Below are 25329 nucleotides of genomic sequence, written 5' to 3'. Positions count from 1 at the left end.
CTAACACGTTCCTCTCCTGTTTTAGCCTTATTACCTAATAAGAGGTTTCCAGCTAGTCTGCCAATTTTATCGGAAATTGACTATTATTCATTTAACGATGAAAGTCTGGAATTGCATCGCTGAGACGATCTCAAATAACTCCGTCATCTTCATCTAGCGGCAGGTGAGAAAGTGAAATATGACCAGCGGAGACTGTTTTGTGGCTGGGCTGGGCTGGGCTGCTGCTGGCTCAGCGCTGCAGCGATGATGTGTCATAGATTCACATAGACTTTCCTCTGTAGTTTATTAGTTGTTGGCTGGTTGAAGTAAACATAGAAAAGATACATCTGTTCTCAGATTTTATGGTTTGGGGCATTATTTAGATCATTCGTTTTTTTTATTTTACGTGCTGTTGCTGGACTAGGATGTATGGGTTCGCTAGCTAGCTAACGTCACGTCACCTAACGTAACGTAAACTAGCCGTGGTAGCTTTAACTCAGATTATTACCTTTCATACCTTTTCAGATTGCAGTGTTTCAATATTAGCCTCTCAACCTACCATACACACTGTGTCGCAATAGCACGGCAATTATAATATATCCTAATTCTTGGTTTCCTGTGTGGGCAGCTGTAGCAACTTGTGCTGCTGCAGTGCCTACTACATGTATCAAGTGTTTTGTAATCTAGCTATGACAGACGTGTCAAGTTTGTGAAACCAGGGGGCCAGCTACCACCTGGTACTGATGGGCTATGTGCAGATATAACGCAGTGTTGTGAATAGCTGGCACTCCTACTAACGTTAGTGTAATGTAGACGACACATTCATACTTCGGGTTAGGTAACAGCGGTCAGATATTTCTGGTGCCCCTAGTTCAAATGGATGACTTGACTCTTGACCTCCGAACAACTCTGATCATTGAGGCCCCATTCCACTCACTGTTCGCACCAGTACGAGTAGGCAGCTGGTGTTCTGCAGCGCATTACATTTATTCCACGAGTGGAAATGAAGTGGGCCTAAGTAAACAGCCCTCGATCATTCAAATCTTGCAACTTGTTGTCAATGCTTGGCTGCTCTCTAAAGCTCAAAGGAAGTTACATTCATCATGTTGTTCTGGCACTTAATGATTTTGGAGAGGTGTGTGATAGCATGTCATGTCAAGTAGAACATGATCTGTCCCCAAAGAGGCAATTGGTTGTGCAACGGTAGTAACACAAGATCAGAAACATATGCAATCAGACCATGCAAATACAACACAATTAAATACTGTATGAATAGGCAAATACACATAAACTTGTTGTTTTTGTTGACATATTTCACATATCTATTAGATCGAGAGAAAGTGGGTGTGTCCTATGGCCCTTGACATAAGGCCTCTCTCTGTGTTGTTCACTTGCCTTTGGTTTCTAAATGTTCTGCATTGCTCATCTTCTACTTTTCTCTGCAGGTACCTCATACAATTATGGAGGCTTAAAAACGTGGTGTGTTTTGGGGGGAAGGGGAACTTTCCCCTTCAGCTAGAAAGACTGTTTTTGAATGGACATTGCAAGAGGGGTTGTAAACAGTGTTGCCTTTTTCCATGTAAAGAAATCATAGAATATTTTTTTGAAAGATAATATATTTGTAAAAATTGTAAAAAGTGCTTATATATTTATATTTATATATAGTGTAATTATTGTATTTATACCTCTGTTTGTGCCAAAGGGTTGTAGTGTGTGTGTAACTGTCATGGTGGACTGACAGAAGGTGTGTTTCTGTGCCCTGGGGTTGCTAGGGTGCAGTGGAATCCCAACACAAGCACAATTCTAGCACCCTGAAAAAACACAAATTAGCCACCTTGTTTTGAAGTGTTACCTTTTTTTTTTTTTTTGAGTCTTTGCATTTCTATACCTTAAGCACAACCTGAGGCAGCAGGCAACACTGAGAGGGGTTCACAGAGAGGGGGGGGGGGGGACTGAAGTAGGCGGGGGGGCCTGAAGGTACCAGGTGGTTTGTTCTTGGGAGAAAGTTTGACCTTTTGTGTTTGGGCATCACAATGAGCGTGGTGGCGTCACCCGACTGCACCCCTAAATGCCGCTCAGCTCAGCACGCGGACGAGGTGGTCGCGGCCATGACGGGTGGCTCAGAGGAGGGGCGTCTTTGCACCTTCCTGATGGCCCACTGCCACAATGCAGCCACGCTGCGCGATGGGTTTGGCCGCACGGCGCTGCACCTGGCTGCCTCGCTGGGCAAGCGTGCCCTGCTGGAGTGGCTGCTGGACAGCAAGAGCGCCGACCTGCTGGCCAAGGACAAGGAATCCGGCTGGACCGCCCTGCATCGCAGCGCATTCTATGGCCACATCCACTGCCTCATGGCCTTGGTCAAGGTGAGCTATGCAGAACACAGTGGTGGAACCTCTGACCTCAGAAAGTAAAGAAAGTCCTTCCACATATTTGTTCCAAACCATTCACTAAACTAGCTGATTCAGCAAATCTTCAGCCAGGTAGATCATTTAATTAGTGAAATCACCTGTGTTGCATGTACAGGTAGAACCGATACATGGGTAGGTCTTTTAATCTGTAGTTTTCCTCCCTTGCCAAAATATGCTTGAGGGTAGCATCTCTTATCCCTGTTCTTCCCATTTACATTCCTTTAGAATACACTACTGTCCAAAGGGCACATGTGATGTGGCAGTTTTTTTGTGCTTTCTGAACCTGTGACCTTTATGATGTTAGCGTCTCTTGCCCTACTTATCAAGGCTCTGGAACACTTTCAGTAGTCTGGGATATACTTTTTTGCCTTCTCAGCAGTTTAAAGTTTGGAGTTAACATCACCTGGTTAAACTGCCTGAAATTCTTATGTGTTGCTTTTGCAATATAGAAATATTGCACCAGTCGTCTAACCACAGTTAGGCAATTTCAGTACATATTTTTGTTTGTGATATATGTATACCATTGTTAAATTGCCTCTTATTGTGAAAGATTTTTCTTGTGTAGCTTTTTACATGCACCAGCTAAAACCTTGACATTTACTCGCAAGTGAAGTTGTTCAGAATTACCATTCACCAGAGCAACCATTCTGACATTTGTTTAGTCACAGACAGCTACTTGCCTTACAATAGCAGCCGCGCTCTCCGACTTTTAAATTTATCACTGGTGGTGGCATGGGGAAAATTTAAGAGGAATGTGACAACATATCCTGTGTGCATTTTGCCATTGCAGCATGGTGGACCACTCTCCATCCAGGATAAGGAAGGCCTGTCTGTTCTGGATCTAACCATGAAGGACAGGCCGGCTCATGTGGTCTTCAGAAACACAGGTGGGTGTTCCGCTCTGTGTGCTAGGTGGTTCCTTGTTCAAATTAAATTATTAAAATAATAACATGAAATGTAACTATATTGGTAGATTGATCCAGAAATTGATGGCAAGATAAATCATTGACAAATGAACAGGCTGATAGTTGCACTCAGGCTTGTTTTTAGCTACATAGCTTTTTATGCACAATCAAGAGCTCTTGTGTTAAACAACACCTATGAGAAAACGACCGGATTGAAATGCATTAACCATTTCATTTTGGTTTGACTATTCTTTCCTTTCCTTTTATTTCCTTCCATTTCATCTCTTTTCTGTGTTTTCTTTCTTAAGAAATGTTCTCAGCTGACCTTCTTTGCAGGACTATATATCATGTCTCTCCAGTCTTCCTTTGCAGTCACCGCTTGGTCAAGGTGAAAAAAGCTGTTGCTGTTACATGTTCACTCCAAGCTCTGTTTTCCCCTCCAGATCCCACTGAGGTATACACCTGGGGGAACAACGCTAACTTCACCCTGGGGCATGGCAACCATGAGAGCAGGCACCACCCGGAGATCGTGGACCTGTTTGCGAGGACTGGGGTCTACATCAAGCAGGTGACTGCTGTGCCAATAGGCTCCCTGCGGTTCGTGCCTGAGGGGTGGGGCCGAAGGCCTTATGTAACAGGCTGAAACCCTGACTTAGTATTGCTGAGTCCACTGCTTATCTCGCATGCTGGTGGAGTCGGAGTTGTAGTGCTTTCCTGTCAAAGCATGAAGCCTCGAAGGCTCGCACACACTGTTGTAGTATATAGTGGTTGAGGTTTTAACATGAAAAACAGAGATATTTGATTGACTCTGGTTTTGTCAGATAGCAGGTGTTACACACAATGCGCTTTATTCAAAACATCTGACACACACACACACACACACACACACACACACACACACACACACACACACACACACACACACACACATGTTTACACACACCTGCTCACCTGAGAAAAGTGTCCCTTAGGGCCTAGGGCACAGAGGTCTATTTCAGCAGGGCTGGTAAAGAAAAGAATCTGTTAACGGTGGCAACAGTTGCTATGACTGCTTTTCCTCTCTCTGTGTGTGTGTGTGTGTGTGTGTGTGTGTGTGTTTGTGTCTGTGCCGTGCGTGAACTTTAGAGGGCTCTAGCAACCTCTCCAAACAATCACCCCCCCCACCCCCACCCCTCCCCCCTCCATTCCCCCACCTGGACCAGAGTATAGCCAGGTCAGAGTGACCCTTAAGGGAAGGTCTGTTTGTGTTTGTGTGTGTGTGTGTGTACACATTTTCCCCAGGAGGGGTAACGTGATCGACTGTCAGTGACAATGCGATATTGTCCTTGGTCCAGTATGGATTTGGGGATTTTGAGCTGGAGAGACCACGGCTTAATCTCCAGAGAGCGAGTGGATGAATGGGGCGGTGAGCACAGCATGAGGACCGTGGGTTGCTCGAGTTTCACACAGTGGTTCAGTGCCAAGGCCCCCCACCCATCCTCACACACACACACACACACACACACACACACACACACACACAGAGAGGCATCTCACTCACTCAGTCTGCTCTACGGTTTCATCTTGGCTGGATATATGCTGTTAGTGTGATTAAACTTACTGGCACGCTCTTTTCTACAGTGTGTGTGTGTGTGTGTGTGTGTGTGTGTGTGTGTGTATATGTGTGCGTGTGTGTCACTGTGTCTCTGTGGATGCAAGTTGCTTGGATATTGGTATCCAGTAGTTTATGTTTCAGCAGACTTCTACTCATCACCACTACACTGTCTGTGAACTCTGCCTCACACATGGTTTGTGTTGTCTCTGCACCAGCTGTGGGTGGGTGTGTGTGGTTGCTGAGGAGCAGTTTTTTGTTCTATCTGCCCAAATTCCTGTTGAAAGTTGAAAGTGTCCCCTTTGTTTATGTGTTGGTTTTTACAAAGGTCTCCTTGCTGATGAATAGGGATTCCAATAGCAATGTGTGTGTGCTTGTGTGTGTGTGTGTGTGTGTGTGTGTTTGTGGCAGGATCACATATCACCAACCTCTCACCAACCTCTTGATGTGTCCTATGCTGAAAGGAAAAGGCCATTGTTGCTCTGGCAAGGGCTACTGTGCAGATGCTTAGAGTTAAATATTAATCTCAAAATAACACACAGTAATTAAATAAAACTACCTGTGTGTGTGTGTGTGTGTGTGTGTGTGTGAGTGTGTTATGTGCTTCCTGAGTAGGCTCTTGGCACACAGTAATGATCCTGATCCTGCATAGCTGTCATATGTGGTGTGTTGAGGCTTGAAGGGGCTGCATGTTGCATTAGTGATGATGTTTTCCCCAGCCTCGCCACTTGCACTTGCACCACAGCACAAACAACCTGTGTGAGTGTGTGTGTGTTTGGAGGGGGGGGGGGGGGGGGGTCTTTCACTGCTCCCCTGCTGTTTGGGGTTGGCACAGGAGCAGGTGGGTCAGACAGAGGGCAGTGGGGAGAGATAGATGAAGGTCTGATGGAAGGAGATGAAACATGCATGTTCTTTTAGTGCTGCAGGTCTGTTTGTGACCCGGTTTTGTCCCAGGTTAAAGTGCCATCCCCTGGGAAATAATAATAATAAAGTTACTGTGTGTGTGTGTGTGTGTGTGTGTTAAACTAGATTTATGTCTGTCCCTGAAGGTGTCTGAATGACTTATGTCTCTGTCTGTGTGCAAAAAGAGTTCTCTGTGTATGTGTGTCTGAAGTTTTAACACGCCTCTGTGTGTGTGTGTGTGTGTGTGTGTTTGTCTTTCAGGTGGTGTTGTGTAAGTTCCACTCAGTATTCCTGTCTCAGACCGGTAAAGTGTTCACCTGTGGACACGGGCAGGGCGGACGTCTGGGACACGGGGATGAGCAGACCTATCTGGTGGGTGGATTCCTTCAGACATTCTGGTTTGTGTCTGTGTCTGTGTGAGTGAGCGTGGCATGCAATGTAGTTCTAAGAAGCATCATTTCTTCATTGAACTGCAGCAGATGCTGTTAAATATTCTGTGTCACTATAGCTGATCCACACCCTAAATGACCCTCAGTCCTGTCCAGTCTCACCTGTGAGGCCGTGTCCTTTGGCTTGTATCCCACAGTGCCCCATTTCATAACGTACCCTCCACTCTCTGCACATCTCTCACACCCCACCACTCTCCCAGTTAACCCACGCAAAGGCCTTTCTCACCTCCCACCTGCTTCACATCACTGATCTCATGTTCATGTTCTTACCTGTTTCTAACCCTGTCTTCACCCCTCCCTGTACCCCAACCATGCGCCTTGGATGGTGGTGGGCCTCCTGTGTGACTTCTGTGTGCAGCAGTCTTACCTGTATCAGGTTCACCTGTCTTAACACCTCACCTGTGTCCAACCCTGCCTCCTCCAGGTCCCCCGCATGGTGGAGGGGCTCCTGTGTGACTACGTGTCCCAGGTGGCGGCGGCGCGAGATCACACGGTGGTGCTGACGGAGGAGGGGAACGTCTACACCTTCGGCCTCAACCGCTTCCACCAGCTGGGCCTCAACCCACCCCCTGCAGCCAGCCTGGTACCCAAACATGTAAGGAGGAGGAGGAGGAGGAGGAGGATTTTTTATTTTTAAACTTCTCTGGATTATGTGTGTGTGTGTGTGTGTGTGTGTGGCTCAGGGGCTACAATTTACAAATACAACTTGCCAACATATGATTTCCCTAATAAACACCCCATAGCTAGTGCAGTAGGTAGGGCCTAGCAGGTACAGCTAGCCTCAAAATACATCAATCAAACACAAATCGTTGTTAACTGCGCACGCAATGCAAAGAAACAGGACTAAACTGAATTTCTTTCTTTCTATCTCTCTCTCTCTCGCTCTCGCTCTCTCTCTCTCTGTTCATAGGTGTCATCTAAGACTCTGAAAGGGAGGTATGTCATTGGCGTTGCCGCCGGAAGGTTCCACACGGTCATGTGGACCCATGATGCGGTCTACACTGTGGGACTGAACGGGGGGCAGCTTGGTAAGTCTAGTCCAGACCACACTAGATCAGACCAGACCCGAGGTGCATGTTCCTGAAGTATCGTTGAACAACTACCATCATGACGTGATGGACAGTTTTAACATTCTTACAACAATGATACACAATATTGGTTGGATTTGGAAAACATAATCCTGATCTATATCAAATTAGTTTTTACCTAAGCCAGTCCACACACCAGTCAGCACTTGATGGTTAAGACCAGTACACACCATGTAGTCTAGGCCAGTTTAGACCGGTTTCAGACCAGATTTCCCAGACCAGTCCACAGCAAATAGTTTAGTTCGATCCAGATCAATCCAGGCCAGATAGTTTTGCCCAGTTCAGACCAGATTATCTAGATTAATTCACACTAGATAGTGTAGTCCAGTTCAGATCAGTTAGACTGCTCCACAATTTCATGTGTTGACCTTTCGACCCTTGACCTGTAGGCTATTTGCTGGATCCCAACGGCGAGAAGTGTGTGACCTCGCCCCGCCAGGTGTCCGCTTTGCACTATAAGGATGTCAGTATCTCCATGGTAGCGGCCAGTAATGGTGCCACGGTGTGTGTGACGGTGAAGGGCGATGTTTACCTGCTGGCTGACTACCAGTGCAAGAAGCTGGCCTCTAAGTAAGTGTGTCGGAGTCGGGCATATTTTTAAGTTTTTGAAGTAACTCAATGTAGGAATACCACTTTTGTCAATTTTCAACATACTGGGTGCCCACTTAGTGCTACGGGGTACCTAATTTGTATAAAAACTGACAAAAAGGGTCATGCTCGCGACATTACCGCGACAACAACGCTACATAGTGCAACACCAGGCATTCTGGGTGCGCATCGGCAATGCCAAACTCAAACATGAATCATCAAAATGAGTTTGAAGTTGTTATTTTAAGATAAAAGATCTACACTTTGTTGCTTTAAAGTTAGAACCTAGACATAATGGGGTGCTGTTTAGTATTAGGGCTTAAAAGTGGGGTAAGCGATTGCGCATGACATCATATATGTTTATGTTTATATTTGATAAGGCACATTTAAAATACAGTTTACACTGACTAAAGTGGTTTTGAGCCTAGATTTAAAACTAGTGATGGAGCAGACGCTTTTGTTCAAAACTACGCACATTATATTTTAACCAAGGACCAAACGGAACAACAAATCGGTAGCGCTACCCTCCCTTCAGTATTCCCGGAGAAATTCCACACAGGGGTTTGTTATTGTTTGGGGGACAGTTTCCAATTTCCGTTTCCGGAGCCTGGGTTGCCTACAGACCTTTTTTGGTTGTACAGTGTACTCATCTGATGGGCAGCTAGCGGATTGTGAGGAGATGTTCGCTGAATGTGTACGTGAATGCGTAAGATCGCTGACTGCATCTTTAAAGTTCTCAGGCACAGCGCTGGAATTCAGGTGTAGGTCAGGCTATTTAAGATATGAAAGTAGAGCATTATATATAGATCTATCGGCGAAGAACATTTATGATGACCTCAGGCACAAAACTGTTCTTTGCTTTAGGCCCTGCAGTATGCTTTTAGAGTTAGAGCCTTGTCATAGTGGGAAACTAAATAGTCTTCTCTGTTCTTTTGTGACCAGTGTAGTACTGTTGTTTGTTTGATCTTTTGAGTACATTTGAGTGATGATTCTTTAGGACTTCCAGTAAAGTCAAGTCTGTGATGTAAGAACTACCACTTCTATTTGACAAGTTTCTATAATTTGCTTTCTTAATGGTCTGTTCTTCACTTCGTTCCTAGTTTGGTGCCTCAGTAACAGGCCTCACCACAGACGTTCAGTTTGAGGTGTATGCCTGGTTATTAGGATTGTTATGACCATGAGGTGTTGGTGGTGTTTATCCTGCTGGGTCCATGCATGCTCTGTTATTCTGAATGGCCTTGTGACCCAGAGATTGTATTTTATTTTCTGTTCAGGCAACTCAACATTAAGAAGGTTCTGGTGACCGGCGGGACTCTGGACCATCGCGTGGACCCCCAGTTGCTTAACGAGAACGGGGGAGAGAAGGCCGCCATCTTGGCCTTGGACGAGGCTGGACGGGTGAGTAACAATGTTTTCTTCTCTTTTTAGCTACGAAAGGCATGAAGAAATCTCAAACTTTAAGCCCATCAGACTTTGTTAGGGTTTGTTAAAGACTTTGACCACAGTGATGTCTCCTCTATTTTGTATTCATTTTATGGTTACATTTATGCTGTACAGGATATTTCTATGCTGATGAGTTGTGTGTGTGTGTGTGTGATGTGTAATATAAGTTCTCTCTTTCTTTCTTTCTCTCCTTTCTTTCTTTCTTTCTTTCTTTCTTTCTTTCTTTCTTTCTTTCTCTCTCTCTCTCTCTCTCTCTCAGGTCTTCTGCTGGCGTTCCGTGGGCGGAGCCCTGAGGCAGTGCAGGTGGGCGTACGGCCGCCAGGTGTTCATGTCCGACATCGCCCTCAGCAAGAGCAACATGATGTTCGTAACGCAGGAAGGAGAGGGCTTCAGTGGCCAGTGGCTCGGGGAGTACAAGAAGATCACAGACAAGAAAGGTACACAGAACACAATATTTAGAATGCTATCGTAGGAGGACAGGGGAATCACATCTCTAGGCTCCTGGGCAACAAAGACTGAAGCAGAGATCACATATACAGCTTTCTGGACAAATACATCACGGTGTAAGACGGGTACCGTTGACACATCTGTGGGTACGCTATAAGCGTACGAGAACTAGCAATAATAAAGATCAAAGAACATTGTGTCTGCGCAGGCAAGAAAGATGCAAAACACAAGAGCCCTTTGTTAGGTTCCTTTCATTGGACAGACACACAAACCCACACACACATGCAAAAAGATAAAAGCACAAAACCTGCGTGTAAGGAACACTACTGACTAATCAAGTTCTGTCAGGTCCATTAAGTCAAGAACAACACAGGCAATACAAATTCTTTAGGAAATTTTATTGAATATATTACATAAATATATGTAAATATATTCAATAATTAAATTTGGCGGTATGGCTCTGTTCAGAGGGGTCCCCAGACCTTTCATGAGCACCATGAAAGAGCAGTGAGCCTGGGGACAGCAGCAGCATTAGGGGGCGCTCACACAGTTTAACACTGAGCGAGCTAAACTATTCCCCCATATGAACAGAGCAGGCAACTATGACATTAAGCCTATGCCATGTTATACACGACAGGGTGGAGCAGGGGAGGAGGTGGATTGCATAAATGGAATAACTAAAGCAGCTTTAAATAAGGCACCCTGTTTGGATGTAGCCATTTAGAAGCGAGGGGAGTGTGAAGGGAGTTGACAGCTGATCAGCTGACGCCCATAGCGGTTAGCAGCGCCTTGACCACTTGGCCTGCCAGAACTGACGCTGACGCTCAATTAGTTCAGTTCTCACTCTGAACAGTGTAGCACATGAACCACATCAGCTTGCATTGTAGCAGGAAGGAACAACCTCACCACAGGACTTAACTTCCCCTTCCTCATCATCTTATTCCATCCTCACACCAGAAGACTGAAACTATTTGAAAGGACAGTCTCAGACCCTCACACATCTAAAGACAAGTCATAGAGTTTTTAAGTCACAGACTAGTCGCAGACTATGATTTTTGCAGCGTCTAGGGATCTTGCAGGGTCACTATTTACTGGACTGCAACTAGATTCCTTAAATTATTTCCCATCGTAAATAGATATCAACAGGATATCAAATGATCGCCTACTCCTCAAAAACATATGTTAATGTTTCTGCAGCATTGTTTCAGAGTTGTTCTATCACTTGGAATAGCCAACTAATAATTTATGCAAAACTAAATCATATAGGCTACAGCTGTCGCCTACTTTGCCCCTTCCTGTTTGGTGTTGAAAAAAGGTCACTGTTGGTTTAGATATTAGATGGAGATCTAGTTGAAGGGAGCGCACCGTAACTCCAGTAAAACTCCCATGATTTCATTCCGATTTTGGAAACTAAGTTGCTGACTGTGAAATTGCTCGAAAATCGCATGGTGTAAGGCCGGCATTGGTCACCGTATGTATGTTCTAAGACTCCTCTCCAACTGCCGTGTTTAGTAATTACTATTACTAAATAGTATACTATTGAGAGATGTCTTACACTTGAGAGCGTGAAGACTGAAGCTATTTTGAAACTGTAAATTAATTATGCTCCAGGCTGCCATGAGTAGTGTGAAATCACTCATCTTGAAGCAGGGAAATCTAGGGACAAAAAAAAACCCCTTGCCTAAATTAATTTTGTAATTTGTACAGTGAGTGGCTGTGTATTCTTTAAGAGTGTTCTCAAACTGCCCTGCTTGGCAATCACTAGTAGTAGCAATATTAAATAGTAGCTATTTAGCAGAGTTATATTTAGCATATTTAGAAGGGTGAAGTCACTATGTCCATCTCCTTGCCCAAACAGACCCGACCGGGGGGGTGGAGGTTTGTGGCCACTCGGAAGCTGGAGGGGTGTACGAGCGCATCCGTCTGGAAAAGCTTCCCTACGTCCACCGAGCCGTCAGCATTACAGTCGACTCCAAGGGACGCAACTTTGCCGTGCTACAGTCCGACCCTAAGACCAGGTACCAAATACTGACCGACAGTCGATAATTGAATAGCCACTGGCCATTGCAAGGACACAGATATCACTAAACTCACAAGACAGTAAAATAACACATTGGCTTGTTGTACAGGTTGAATTGTGTTTTCAATGGTTAAATGTGCATCATCAATGTCCTTGATTTGATTTAAACCACATTGAGATATTCTGGACAGGAATCACTCTCCTTGTTTTCTTGGCCTCCGTACCATCATCTGTATATAGCCTTGGGTTAAACTTGTTTTTTGGTTTGAGCCATGTAGTTTTTTATACCACCCTTCACCGTTTGACAACATGGTCAAATGTCTTCAACTCTTTGTCATGTGGGGTGGTGAAGTCACTATTGTGTTTTACACTATTGTGTTTGTGTTCCCCTCCTGTGTTCCAGTCTGTATGAGATTCCTACCGTCTCCATGTCCACGTTCTCTGATCACCTGCGCGTGCTCCGTGCCGAGGCAGACGAGATGGACAGCATCCACGATGTCACGCTGCAGGCCGGTGACCGCACCTTCCCCGCCCACAAGTACATTCTGTCCGTGCGCTCCGACTTCTTCCGGAAGCTTCTGTTCCGCGAGGGCGGCCAGGGTGACGGCGGCGGAGAGGACTGGGACGAGGAGGAGGTGCGGCGGAGCGAGGACGCGTCCGGCTGCGACCTGCTCGTCTTGGAGAAGGTTTCAGCGGAGCTGCTGGAGCAGGCGCTGCAGTTCGTCTACGCGGACACGTGCGAGATGTTGACCCACGGCGCCCGGCCCAGCGTCCCACGCGTCAACGCCACCAACAGCGCCAGGAAGCCGGGCCACAACCAGCAGAAGCAGAACCAGCAGAACCAGCAGGAGCAGCTGATCCACAGCCTGCAGGAGCTGGGCCTGGGGGACAGCCTGCGGGGACGCTCGGCGCTGGAGGTGTACCGCTCGCTGCCGCCCCCTACCCACATGGAGGGGGATAACCGGGACAAAGAGAAGCCCAAGGGGAAAGGCCCCAAGCCTGGCAAGAAGGGCAGCAAGGGTGGTGGTGGGAGTGAAGCGGGCGGTCCCAGCCCAGTGAAGATGCTGCAGGCGCTGGCAAAAAGACTGGGTCTGGGCAGCCTCTCCAACAGGTGAAGAAAACAGTCCACAGTGGGTGGTGACTGGATGTAGCTTTGAGCTTCTGGGAAGGCGAAGATATATGCATGTATCTGTTGTGTTCATGGGAATTAGCTGAATATTTGGAAAGGGGTGTTGAGCCTATTGGTATTACAGTGATAACCGATTCAGTTGCTTTTAGCATAAAATTGGATTTCAATCCGAATACACAATTTTTACATGACCTATTTTAATCGGAGTAATCAGTATATTAGACTGAAATCTGTTTGTATGTAACTACACTGACTGATTAGGGCAGCTTATTTTCCTAGATATACATCTTTGGAGAGGTGGCTTTAAGCGTTTGTGGTCTCACAGCTATGGTGTTGTACAGTATGTCATGGGTATGTTTGTTGAGTAAGCCAGCAATTGAACGTAGATGTTGTTTATTGGCAGGTTGGAAGGCGTGAAGTTTGAGAATGGCACAGTCACTGTGACGGCCAAGAAGACGGGCAGCAGACCGAAGTTCAACCAGAAGAAATGGTAGGTGTCGTGCAGTAGAGTAATCCACGTTCACTGCGCTGTCGGTCTAGTATGGGTGCCCCTTACGGAAGGTGCCAGCAACACCAAGGTCATGGGTTTAACACGCATGCTAAAGAAAATGTAAGTGTAAATGTAGCATTGGCGTTGTCTACCACATACGGGCCCTGTGGGAACCGGGTTCGAGTCTGACCTGAGGTCATTTCTGTAGCCAATCCCCATCTTTCTTTTACCCACTTCTTGTTCACTCTCCACTGTCCTGTCAAATAAGGCAAGAAATGCCCCAAATCATAGCTTCAAATACTACTAAATACCCAAAAGTAACTTCTATGTGAGCGTAATGTAAATTGTAGATGTCGGTGAGGACTAGACTATGCAGATGAGGGTGGCACTGGCAGCTCTCTCTTAGCTTCTCCCTGTGGCTTTGCGTCTGTAACTCTCAGCTCTCCTGTAAAGAGGTTGTTGGGAGCTGTCTACTGTAGTCAGCACAGCTGCTAAGCGTCTGACACGAGCGACCTTTCAAGGACGCCTCCTCCCTGCTTCCAAATGCCAGCTAGATGTTTTTTAGAGCAGTTTGGTCCCGCTCTCTTCTGTTGAGTCCTTAGTAGAGTTGACTAAAGACAGTGAGCAGTGTGTGATTTCTCCTATCTCCTGTCCGTTCTCATCATTACACGTTATGAACACTAGCATCAATTGGTAGCCTAACTTCACTTTATGAAACATGTTTTCATATAAGATGTACTGTGTAACCATTAGTAAGTAGTTAATTAAGAACAGACCACTTAAGCAGATCACTTAATGTCTCTTTATTGAACCACCATTTTTCATAGAAGTATGATGTAGTTCTAACCATTATTTAATTGAACAAAGTGCAGAGTGCTTAAGGACAGTTGATGGTCGTGTTATTCAGCTATGTGTGTATGCAGGTTGGATGAAGTGTTTATTTGGTTCTGATTTCTCCGTGTCTTGATTCTGTGTTTACAGCACCTACCTGTGTGATGTCACACTTCGAGCTGAGGATGGCAAAGAATTCCCCTGCCACAAATGTGTCCTGTGTGCACGATTGGGTAAGAAAACTGCTAGACTAGATAAGCTAGATGTACTTTTCAGTATTCACTGATAATGATGGCATCTTGAGAGGTTGTGTAGACATCACACTTGCAGGGAGGCAAGTCAATAAGATTAATTCTGCTTTAACATTTCAGGTCCCATTATAATCCCTTTTCATAATGAAGTGTGCATCTATTCTGATCAAAATCACATATTCATTTTATATGAATGTCTTTTTTATTTATTATTATTATTATATTTTGTATTATTTTCTGACAGAATATTTCAACAGTATGCTTGGAAACCCCTGGATTGAGGTATGTTATGCCCATACACACAATGTGTTATGATGTACCGTTTTGCTGTGTAAATTCAGTGAAGGTTACTGCTGGCCTGAACTGAGATACCAGTTTTGTAGATTAGAGTACATTTTAACCCTTAGAACCCGATTGACGCAAAGTGCGTCAAAAAACACACCCTTTCTTCTCTGTTACATTGCTCCGCGACTGTTCATCACAACGAGATAAAACCTTTATTTTATGACAGAGAAGAAGTCGGGCTTTCCAAAGAGACTACGCACTTGTCTGTACGATCAAGTATGAAAATAAAAAAAAATCATGAAATTAGATAAAATTGCATCATATTTGAAGTCTATACTTCTCTGCGTTCACCTGCGCACCCATTACTCTCGTTTGAATTACTCACGATCCCGTGATCGCATAGATATGGCAAGCATATCAGATGAAAGAGGAGAAACAGGGCTATCCATTGGTACCATGGATATCGATCTTTCTGGCTTATAAAAACAGACGAAGTGACTGCAAAATATTAACGTCATGTACACAAACCAACGCTGCACACCCATTACTCTCGGAGTAATTACTCGCGTCATAAAAACAGACGAAGTGACAGCAAAATAATAACTTCATATAGCTGGACTTACCCCACGTTTTTGTCTGTTTTTGTGGCAAAGCATGTTTATAATCCAACGCTATCGTGTGTTTCTCTATGGCAAAACATGTTCATAATCCGGTTTTGAGATCCTAGCAAATTCCTGCATGGCATCCAATTCAAGGCTCACATTGCATCCCAATTTGTTCAAAAAAGAAACACCTTTTTTGCCTTTACTTTGTTCATGGCAATGCAGTAAAAAGTTGAGAATCATCATGAGTGCATACACCATAGTCACACATGCTAACAGGCAAACTTGGGTCGCTAAATAAAAAAATGGCATTTATTTCCGTAAACCACACACCACATATTTCTGTAAATTGCTCAGCCCCAGAGTATCCCTCCAACATGGCAATTATATTGCCCGTTTCAGGACGGTCTGCCCTACACACACATGAAATGCATGTAGAGCTATGAGCTTGTACTGTTGAATGCTAGTACTAATACATGAAATAATAGGCAGATCTGGATAGCCTAGACTCTGCTGAAAAAGACAATATATAATATGTGTGTGTGGCACTTACAATGACCAGAATAAATCCTTATGAATAAAGGTAGTGAAAATGCCCTAAAAACAGCTTAGGGTTCTAAGGGTTAATGAATGGTTGAATGTGTTTGCCTGCCCCCTGTAGGCCACAAGCTGTACTGCGCTGGATATGCCCACCAGCTCTGAGGTTCTGCAGGTCATCTTAGAGTATGTTTACACAGACGACTCACCAACTGTCAAAGGTAACATTTGTCTGCGTGAGCTAAATCACAGTAAATTTAGTACTTAACAGTAATACTTGAGGACAGAACAGAACTATGGTATAATGTTGGCTTTGTTGACTGGCACTCTCTCTCGCTGCTTTCGCCCTCTCTCTCTGCTTCTCATGCTCTTTTCATCTTTTTATCGTTCTGTCTCTATCCCTCACTCAATCTCTCCGTCTCTGTCTGATATCTCTCTCAGAGTCCCTGAAAGTGGAGTTTGTGTGTAACGTGCTGGTGGTGGCGGACCAGCTCCTCATCCCCCGACTAAAGGAGATGTGTGAGGTGGCCATCACTGAGAACCGTGAGTCTGCACGGCCTGTTCTCTTTCTCTCCCCCCACCCTGTGCCACCTTGTGCCCCCATGGTGCCCTTTACCAGTGACCGCCTTCTGTTTTCATTGTGAATGGGCAGAGAGTGTTTAGTGAGTGTTGGTGAAAGTTGAATTCAAGACTGGAAGAAATTAGCAGAAATGCAGTAGCAATGAGAGGCCATGAAATGTTAATGCAATTCAGCAACTTGTAGCGATGCCAGGCTAAAGATCCGTTAGCGTAGACTAGAGAATAGCATTGCATGACTAAGTGAAACTAATTTCAAATGTTTAAGATGACAAGCGATGGGCAGCAAACAAATGGCCTCGTGTGTGAAAGCTGCTTGAGGGTTCCTTCTCCCCCGTGTCCATAGTGACCCTGAAGAACGCTGCAGAGCTGCTGGAGTTTGCGTCCATGTACAACGCTGACCAGCTGAAGCTCTCCTGCCAGCAGTTCATCGTGCTCAACATGGCTGCCCTGCTCGAGTCACGGTGAGCACGGGTATTATCTACAATGAAAATGTGTGTGTGTGTTTGTGCTTTGTTCTTCTGCCTTGTGTATTGATTGTGTGTGTGTGTGTGTGTGTGTGTGTGTGTGTGTGTGTGTGTGTGTGTGTGTGTGTGTGTGTGTGTGTGTGTGTGTTTTCAGGGCGTTGGATGTTCTGAGTGAAGATGTGTTGGTAGAGCTGTCTTCAGCCTACAGGAGAATGGTAAGATTACTTACACACACGCGCGCGCACACACACACACACACACACACACACACACACACACACACACACACACACACAACTGGTTGGTGATTTGCAATCTGTGACATATGAATGACTTCCCTTTGTAGATCCCAGCCATGCAGAAGCGCCTGATCACTCCTTACCCCAACGCTCCGGACCTGAGCGGGTACGAGGACCGAGACCTCCTCTCCTCTCTGGGCCCCAGCAACGACACCAACCACTCCTGCAAGTAAGGAAGAGTCATCGACATCTACATTTATGCATTTGGCAGACGCCTTCATCCAACTTACAGCAATGGAATAACATTTATGCTTTTAACATTTAGCAATTTAATATTGAAGATAAAGAGCTGCAGTTGTAGAATTAGAATAACATTTAGGTTATTAACATTTACACATTTTTTTTCTATATTTACGCCATTCTACAGGAAGATGAACAAAAAAAATATGGGGCTCTAATTTCAGTCTGCAGCATGCACACACTGAGCTGGTGTTTTGTGTTGTTGAAATGATCCCTGTTCTTCTGTTCCTTCAGTGAGAGTCTGCTGAAGAAAGCCAAGCTCAAGGCCAAGCGGAAGCCAAGGCGCCGCAGCGACAGCTCCGGCGGCTACACCCTGTCTGATATCATCCATAGCCCGCCTCCTTCAGGTACCAAACCCCCTCCACTCCTTCTGACACGCTCAAGCCTATCCAGTCCTAGCCTCACTTTTGAAATGCCTTATTTGGATAAGCCAATGAGATGAAGTCATCACAACAATATCCATTAAGTTGATCATTAAAGGTTCTACCAAATATTTGTTGCAACCATGTAAACCAGCTGATTCGGATTAGCACAGCCCCTCATCCAGATAGATCAGCTTATTAATGCATGTTTAGAGTGTCCCAACAGAACCAATGCATGGTGCAGCTTTTCATTTCTGATGCCTAGATGGCCAACTTTGGGTTTTAATTATCTAGCAGGAAAACATGAGCACATACACATGATGCACACATACCATCCCTGTACTCTTTAAACTCAGCAAGGTCATTCAGGGTGCCGAGATTCACACATAGAATATAGATAAACAAACATGGAAATGACCTCTCTTTTATTAAGTACCAGTGTCTATTAAGTGAATACACTGATGATGACTGTCCCCAATTATTTTTGGGCTTCTTATGCCTTTAATGAGACCGTGGAGAATGACAGGAAGCGAGTGGGAGAGAGAGTCGCGCCACGGCCGGGGCCAGACTGTCCCCCATGCTTACCCTGTTTCTTATAGAAGTCTACTTTGTATTCCCTCTGCTTTTCCAGCAGCCACGGTTTCTACATGGCTGCACAATGGGAAAATAAGAATGGCTCTGTGCTCCGAGGTCACAGATGCAAGACTGACAAAGAAAATTGGCTTCCACAAGCCAACGCTTTAGTGTATCAGCAAAAAATTATTTCTGTGCTTTATTTTTTTCTTTTCTGCACCATAACAAATATCTTTAGAAAAAGAAAACATTACAGACACCAACTGATCGGTTGTGTTGTGTTGCTGTTGCTGTTGTGTGGCACAGGGGAGAAGTGTTTGTCCTCGGGGGTGTTCTTCGGGGACCTGGGACCCCCAGCGAAGGCTAACTCTGTGGAGTCGCTGCATGAGGTGGTCACCTCGGACTCCGAGGGCAGCTACATGGGGGTGGGCAGCCCGCGAGACCTGCAGTCCCCCATACCCCTGACCCGACCGGAAACACTGGTAGGACACACACACACACACAGAGAGAGAGAGACCTATGTCATATTAGGCCGAAAGCTATCATGTGGTGTGTGGTGTAGGAGCATTGAGCTGACCCAGCAATGTCTGTGCATAGGGTCTTGCTCATATAATTGAATTAGCAGATCAATTTTGCCAAATTATTAAATAATCTTGATTTATACTTTAGACTTTGCCTGTTATTGCATACCAATCCTATGCAACTGAAGATACTGAACTTGTAGGTAACACATGGGCAGATAAATCAAAGTTTAGGTGGGACAATTTGGTTAAACTGTGTCCTGGTCAGGAGGAGAAATGCGGCCCCCCTTGGATGAGGACTCCCCCCAACACCCCCCATCTGAGGAATGGGGGCCCCGCCCCACTGGCAAGCTCCGCCCCTGAGCCCATACCTGTGGTCAAATCCAGGTAAGCCTCAGCAGCATCCTGTGCTGAGCTACGGTTCTCTCAGTACAGATGGCATCTGTTATCCGCAGAGCTGAATTTGTGCCATAATGTGGTGGATCTCAGTGTCTGTTTATGTGACGCCTCCCAATGGAATTATGGGATCATTTAATCCTAAAGTGTGTGTGTGTGTGTGTGTGTGTGTGTGTGTGTGTGTGTGTGTGTGTGTGTGTGTGTGTGTTCTCCCCAGCACTGTCCGTCAGACTCCTCCTGTGGTGGACCTCAGGATTATTATGGAGATGGAGGCCAACTCCATGAATCAAGGAGCCACCCCTAAAAGCCCTGGATCGTGAGTGTTTTTTTTTTCTTCTGTGTGTGTGTGTGTGTGTCTTCGTGTCTGTGTGTGTGTGTTGCTGTATGAAACAATGTAGACTGAGATGCATTGAATGTTATTTTCTCATGTGGCTGAATATCTTAAAGCGGCAGTTGGCAAGATTTTTTTGATCATATTCACTGAAACCAACACTATGCTCCGACAGAACAACATAAATCAGCCGGTTCTACCTCCACCTAGAGCCTGTTATTTGTTTTGCAAAACATCCACAGCTCCCGGTTCTTCTGGTCCAATCAGAGCAGGGCTGTGTGAGATCTGACTGTCAATCACAGTCTGACGAGCACAAACTCGATGAGAGGGTGCTCTGTGGTACTGGGGGAGGGGCATGAGAGTTGTAAACATTCAACATTTTGGTTTCCTCAATCTGTCAGACTTGCCAACTGCAGCTTTAAATCTTAAATATCTTATCTCTCACTTTATATGAACACTTTATATTTATGGTTACATTTATGCTGTACAGGATATTTCTATGCTGATGAGTTGTGTGTGATGTGTAATATAAGTTCTCTCTCTCTTTCTCTCTCTCTTTCTCTCTTTCTCTCTCTCTCTCTCTCTCTCTCTGAACAGGTGGGGTAATGTAACCAAGGCGTCGCCCCTCCCGGCGAAGCTCTCTCAGAAGCAGAGGAAGCTGATGGCCATGGCCTCCAAGGACGGAGGCCAGGAGAGGGCTGCCGTTGTTCGGTCGCCCCCAACCCCCGTGGTCACCCCCTCCAAAACGGCCAAAGCATGGTCAGTGGTGCTCAGCGACTGGATGTGTCTGGTGGTGCTGCGGTGCATCTCACTCTCGCACATGTAACAGAGGTCGTAATTCGATGGGGCGGTGGTAGTGTAGTGGTTAAGGAGCTGGGCTAGCATACTAGTAGCCTGAAAGTTGTCAGTTCAATTCCCGGCTTCCACCGTTGTGCCCTTGAGCAAGGCACTTAACCCCAAGTTGCTCCGGGGACAATGTAATCCCTTGTAATATAGCTGATATATGTCAGGCTCCCAACTCCGCGGTTAGAAGCGTTCTTAAGGTTAGGGCTGTGAGGATTTACACGGGCAACCCCCCCCCCCCCCCCCACACACACACACACACACCATGCACCTCCATACACACACACACACACACACAATATAATCCTTTTTGATTACTACTTTTTTTTTATTTATTCTTTAAAATTGAGCTGGCTCTTGAACACAAGGAATTTCATTACTTATAATTCCTTTTATAAGTACATGCCAATAAACTACTTGAACTTCAACTTGAACTTCAACCGTTTTTGTATCGCTATTTGTATAAAACCTTTCTCTCATTAATAATGCACGCAGCTCGCACAACCACATCTCACATCTTACTGGTCCTGCAAGGCAGCTTATGAGCCAGCTTATGAAATTGTCAAGGTCAGGTCAGAGAAATTGTTCTCTGACACTGGATTGGAATCGAAGCCTAGTATTAATAAAAAAAAAGTATTTTGCCTCAACAGTATGGATTTGACCTCAGCTCGGCTGGGAGGGGGAAAGAATAGCGAGCTAGCTCTCTGTTTTGTTTGAACATCAACAGAAGTGACGTTGCCCAACATCGCTTAGAGCACCTTTTTAAGAGATCATGTCTGGAATTTTTCGTGTGGATGGGTAGCACGCTTAAAAGCACGTCTGCGCTTCTGTTTGTGGAAGTGACTAAAGCATTTGTAACCGCTCCCTCCTTTATGACTCGATCCAAATCCAGCTTTCTCAGACACACTGTCTATCTCCTTGTCCCTGACCTGACGTGTGCTGTTGGAGGTCATCTTCATGTGCTGTTGGAGGTCATCTTCATGTGCTGTTGGAGGTCATCTTCATGTCTTTGTTCCCAGGGCGACAGCGGTCCAGTCTCCACCAGCGCTGCGGTCCTTCCGGGACGTCCTGGAAGAGGAAGTGAAGCGGGTCAAGACCCCTCCAGCTGCCCCAGTGGCTGTTGGGAATCCGGGGCCCGCAGTGCGATTAGTGCCAGGAGCCAAGAGGGTGACCTTCAAGTGTGCGGAGAGCAGCGATACAGACAAACCTGCAGGGTAGGACAACACACACACACACACACACACACACACACACACACACACACACCACACACACACACACACACACACATATGCACACTCGCACATCATACAGGCACACAGACACTCACAAACATGCACACATCATGCACATACACACACTCACATTGCCCAGACATACACATATCATACACACGCACACATCACACAGACACAAACACACAGTCACTCACTACAATACTCATTTTAACACTTACATACTCACGGTGGCACCCACATATGTATACAGTCATACCCATTTGCACATATGCACATATGAACACACACTCAGTATCTGTCTCAGACACGCACACTATCTCTGCACACACATTCACAACCTACAACACTGGGAGTGAGTGTGTCTACTTCATTAATGCAGAGGGGACCACTCATTGCAAGCACATGGCTGTATTGTATTTTGGCCATGAGTGGGCACGTATGACAATAACAGAGTTGTTAGTCCTCGGCACCCGTTTCCTCAAAGTAGTGTGAGATTCTACAAACATCTTGGGTTACTACTTTACCCTTGTTTTATTTAATTTTATCCCAGATTGATCAACAATCAGCATAGGTTCATATTGTCTTGTGACTGTAGCTGTTTTATAAGTTTTAGTAGTTTGGGTTTATGGTCTGACTAATTGGGGCCATGGCGTGCTGTGTGTGTGTGTGTGTAAGATGATCTCAATGCACCATAGACTGTATAGTCTATGCAATGCACTGTGCTTGTGTGTGTGTGTGTGTGTGTGTGTGTGTGTGTGTGTGTGTGTGTGTGTGTGTGTGTGTGTATGTGTGTGTGGCGCTTTTGCGTCTACTGCAAATAAAATGCCATTTTTTTACTGGCTAGTCTGTATACATCATTACAAAACGACATTACTGGTGTCTGCTACAGATTAAGGTTCATAGAATGAGGAATTTGTGAAACTGCTACTCACTCAGTAGGCCAGCTCCAAATTGCCTGCCTGTATGTGTGTGTGTGTGTGTGTGTGTGTGTGTCTGTGTGTCTGTCTGTCTGTTTGTCTATGTGTCCATATTCTAAAATAAAGAGGCAAAATGTACTGGTTGAGTTTGTGTCAGCTTCGCAGAGACACAGTCACCGTGACCTGCTCTGTCTGTGTCTTATGGGGGGTGTGTGTGTGTGTGTGTGCGCGCGCGCGTGTGTGCGTGTGTGCGCGCGCGTGTGCATGTGTGCGCTAGTGCAGAGACCACTCAGCATTGAACCTCTGGACTGATAGAAATTACTCATCAGATTCTGCACGGGTGGCTGGCTGGTGTTTTCAGCCAAGCAGAGAAAAGAGAGTGTTTGAATTTAAGAGTGAATGTAGTGCTCTGTGCGCTGTAGCTATCTAGCTGTGCAGAAAGATGCTGTGCTATTGGTGCTGACCTAGAATGACACCTGTGGCTCCTATGATTAAAGGAGTAGTTTGTATTCTTTCGAGTACTAATAAAATACAATTAAAAATACATATGGATATGAACAAAAGTAAAAGGGAAATTTTTTTATTTATCGGCCATATGGCTTTGTTTAGTAACAGAAGCTCCAGAAGTTCGAGTGTGGAGAGGGTGTGATGACTGGGGCTGTGACGTTTCCCCTGACCCCTGACCCATGCGTGCTTGTGCCCCCTCACTCACTGGCACTTCCTGTCTCTTCCCATCAGGCCGTGGGTGCGGAGCGGGGTGGGCAGCCCACCGGCGGGGGCGGCCGTGACTTTCGCGGCCATTGTGGAGGAGGAGAGGAAACAGGAGGCGGCGTTGATCCGCAGCCGGGAGAAACCGCTGGCTCTCATACAGGTACAATCCCGCCTGGCTGGCTCCACCTCCTTCCCTTTGTCCTCCTTCATCCCTCTCTCTCTCTGCGCTCCTCATCTGTTTTCATGTTCTCTCTTTATGCTTTTCACTGTTTCCTCTCTTTCACTTCTATCTTTCTTCCTCCTCTTTTTTCCCTACCCTTCCTGACTTTTCCATGACTTTTGTCTACCCCTCCTGACTTTCCATGTACTCATTATTTCTTCTCACTTCATGCTGCTAAGATGGTTTTGACTTCCTGTGGGTGGTTTTGACTTCCTGTCTTAAATGCACCCTTAACAAGATCTCGGGGTTCCCCTACTGTTGAGAAGCGCAATAATAAACAAACTAAATATGCGTCTTTTGCAACAAAGTATTAACATAACTCCGATACAATATAGAGGGAATGCACCGAAGGCAGTCTGTAGAAATAGATCTCCGAATTCCTTTAGCATAGCAGCTCTTTTCCGTTTTCCTAGGGTTAGGGTTAGGGCTAACCCTGGGGCCACTCAGACTATGGCAGAAGTGCCGTTAGTCATGTTATGAGGTTATGTGCCATCAAAAATGATTTTGGAAACGCTATGATAAGGTCAAAAAACTGGTAAGAGTGCCTTTAAATCTCTGTGTGTTCCCTCCGTTTGTGTTTTCAGATTGAGGAGCGAGCCATTCAAGACCTGTTGCTTCACTATCGAGCCGCCAACAACCCTGATGAGCTGATTGTGGTGGAGAGGGCTCCCCTGGGTCCTATTGCCACCCCTACCTGGAACAAACACTAGCACAAACACCGGCACTGTGTACAATTTAACACAGAGAAATGTTGACAAGATAACCCCCCTCTGTGACCTCCATAAACTCAGTGTTGCACCTCGTGTTGTGGATGAAGTGACAGACAATAGTCTGGCTTTTTTTCTTTTCAGTTTTTTCCTCCTTTTTTTCCATGTCATTTTTTTGCTAACCCTGCTGCTTCATATCCTGTTTGCACAACAGGAGGAATACAGTGAGGAAAGATAGATGGCAAATGACCTGACCATCCTTTATTGGCGTTTAGTAAAACTTAACAAAGGTGATGGTGTATGTGAAGTTGTGTGTCTTCGGAAGGATGGCTGTCTCATGATGCACACAGAGCAGTCTTGAAGCTGCCAAAGATGAACTGGAAATGAGTTGGTAACGGGTTCCATGGAACAAAGCTTTACTGGCCATGCAGTGGGGAAGACAGGGTGCCTCAGCAGGAAAGTCCCAGGCTTTACCTCGGGCCTGGTGGAAATAGCTAAACCACTGGCGGGCTTGGATGAGTTGAGGTATCACACATGCATATCTGAATCCAAATCTAGGACAGCTAGGGTGGGGCTGGGGACATTTTAATGTGATACGCAGTTGAAGTAGTAGTGCTAGTCAGCTGGTGCTGTTGCATATTGCAGTAGAACAGTCAGTGGTCGTGATTCTGCCAAGTTATTTGATGCACAGTAAGAACCAGACTCATGCCGGAGTCCCATAGCTGGGAAGTGTGCCTTTCTGCCTTGTCGACCAATTATCTGTTACACTCGCACAAAAAACCCATACAATAGATACAGTATACATACGAAGGATTAGTCCCTGCCCTGCAGTGGATTGATCTGAAGCAGATGTCATTTTGATGCCTTTTTTTCTGTCTTGGCTAACTTTTGCGTTTGGTACCATTTCAGCAGTTTGATTGCTCAAGACTTATCACTCATCTTAACAGTGGCATGCAATAAAAAATTCATCTGAATGAAGAAA

General features: G+C 45.6%; 1 protein-coding gene across 1 annotated transcript; it reads left to right on the top strand.

Moving 5' to 3' along the window:
- ibtk (inhibitor of Bruton agammaglobulinemia tyrosine kinase) lies at positions 1–25329 on the top strand. The gene is made up of 28 exons (XM_042108229.1): positions 1–163; positions 1425–2342; positions 3178–3274; positions 3736–3860; positions 6048–6158; positions 6660–6830; positions 7146–7263; positions 7713–7893; positions 9186–9309; positions 9614–9791; positions 11660–11819; positions 12225–12932; positions 13354–13440; positions 14422–14504; positions 14767–14804; positions 16071–16167; positions 16388–16489; positions 16869–16986; positions 17144–17204; positions 17336–17457; positions 17763–17875; positions 18770–18945; positions 19253–19371; positions 19598–19696; positions 20309–20470; positions 21574–21768; positions 23448–23580; positions 24225–25329. The coding sequence occupies exons 2-28, from the start codon at positions 2013–2015 to the stop codon at positions 24348–24350; spliced, it is 4134 nt and encodes a 1377-aa protein (XP_041964163.1). The 5' UTR covers positions 1–163; positions 1425–2012; the 3' UTR covers positions 24351–25329.

The sequence above is a fragment of the Alosa sapidissima genome, chromosome 10, assembly GCF_018492685.1.
Source record: "Alosa sapidissima isolate fAloSap1 chromosome 10, fAloSap1.pri, whole genome shotgun sequence".
NCBI classification, from domain to species: Eukaryota; Metazoa; Chordata; class Actinopteri; order Clupeiformes; family Clupeidae; genus Alosa; species Alosa sapidissima.
The sequence above is the reverse complement of the archived record's forward strand: the minus strand, read 5'-3'. Positions and strand labels throughout refer to the sequence as shown.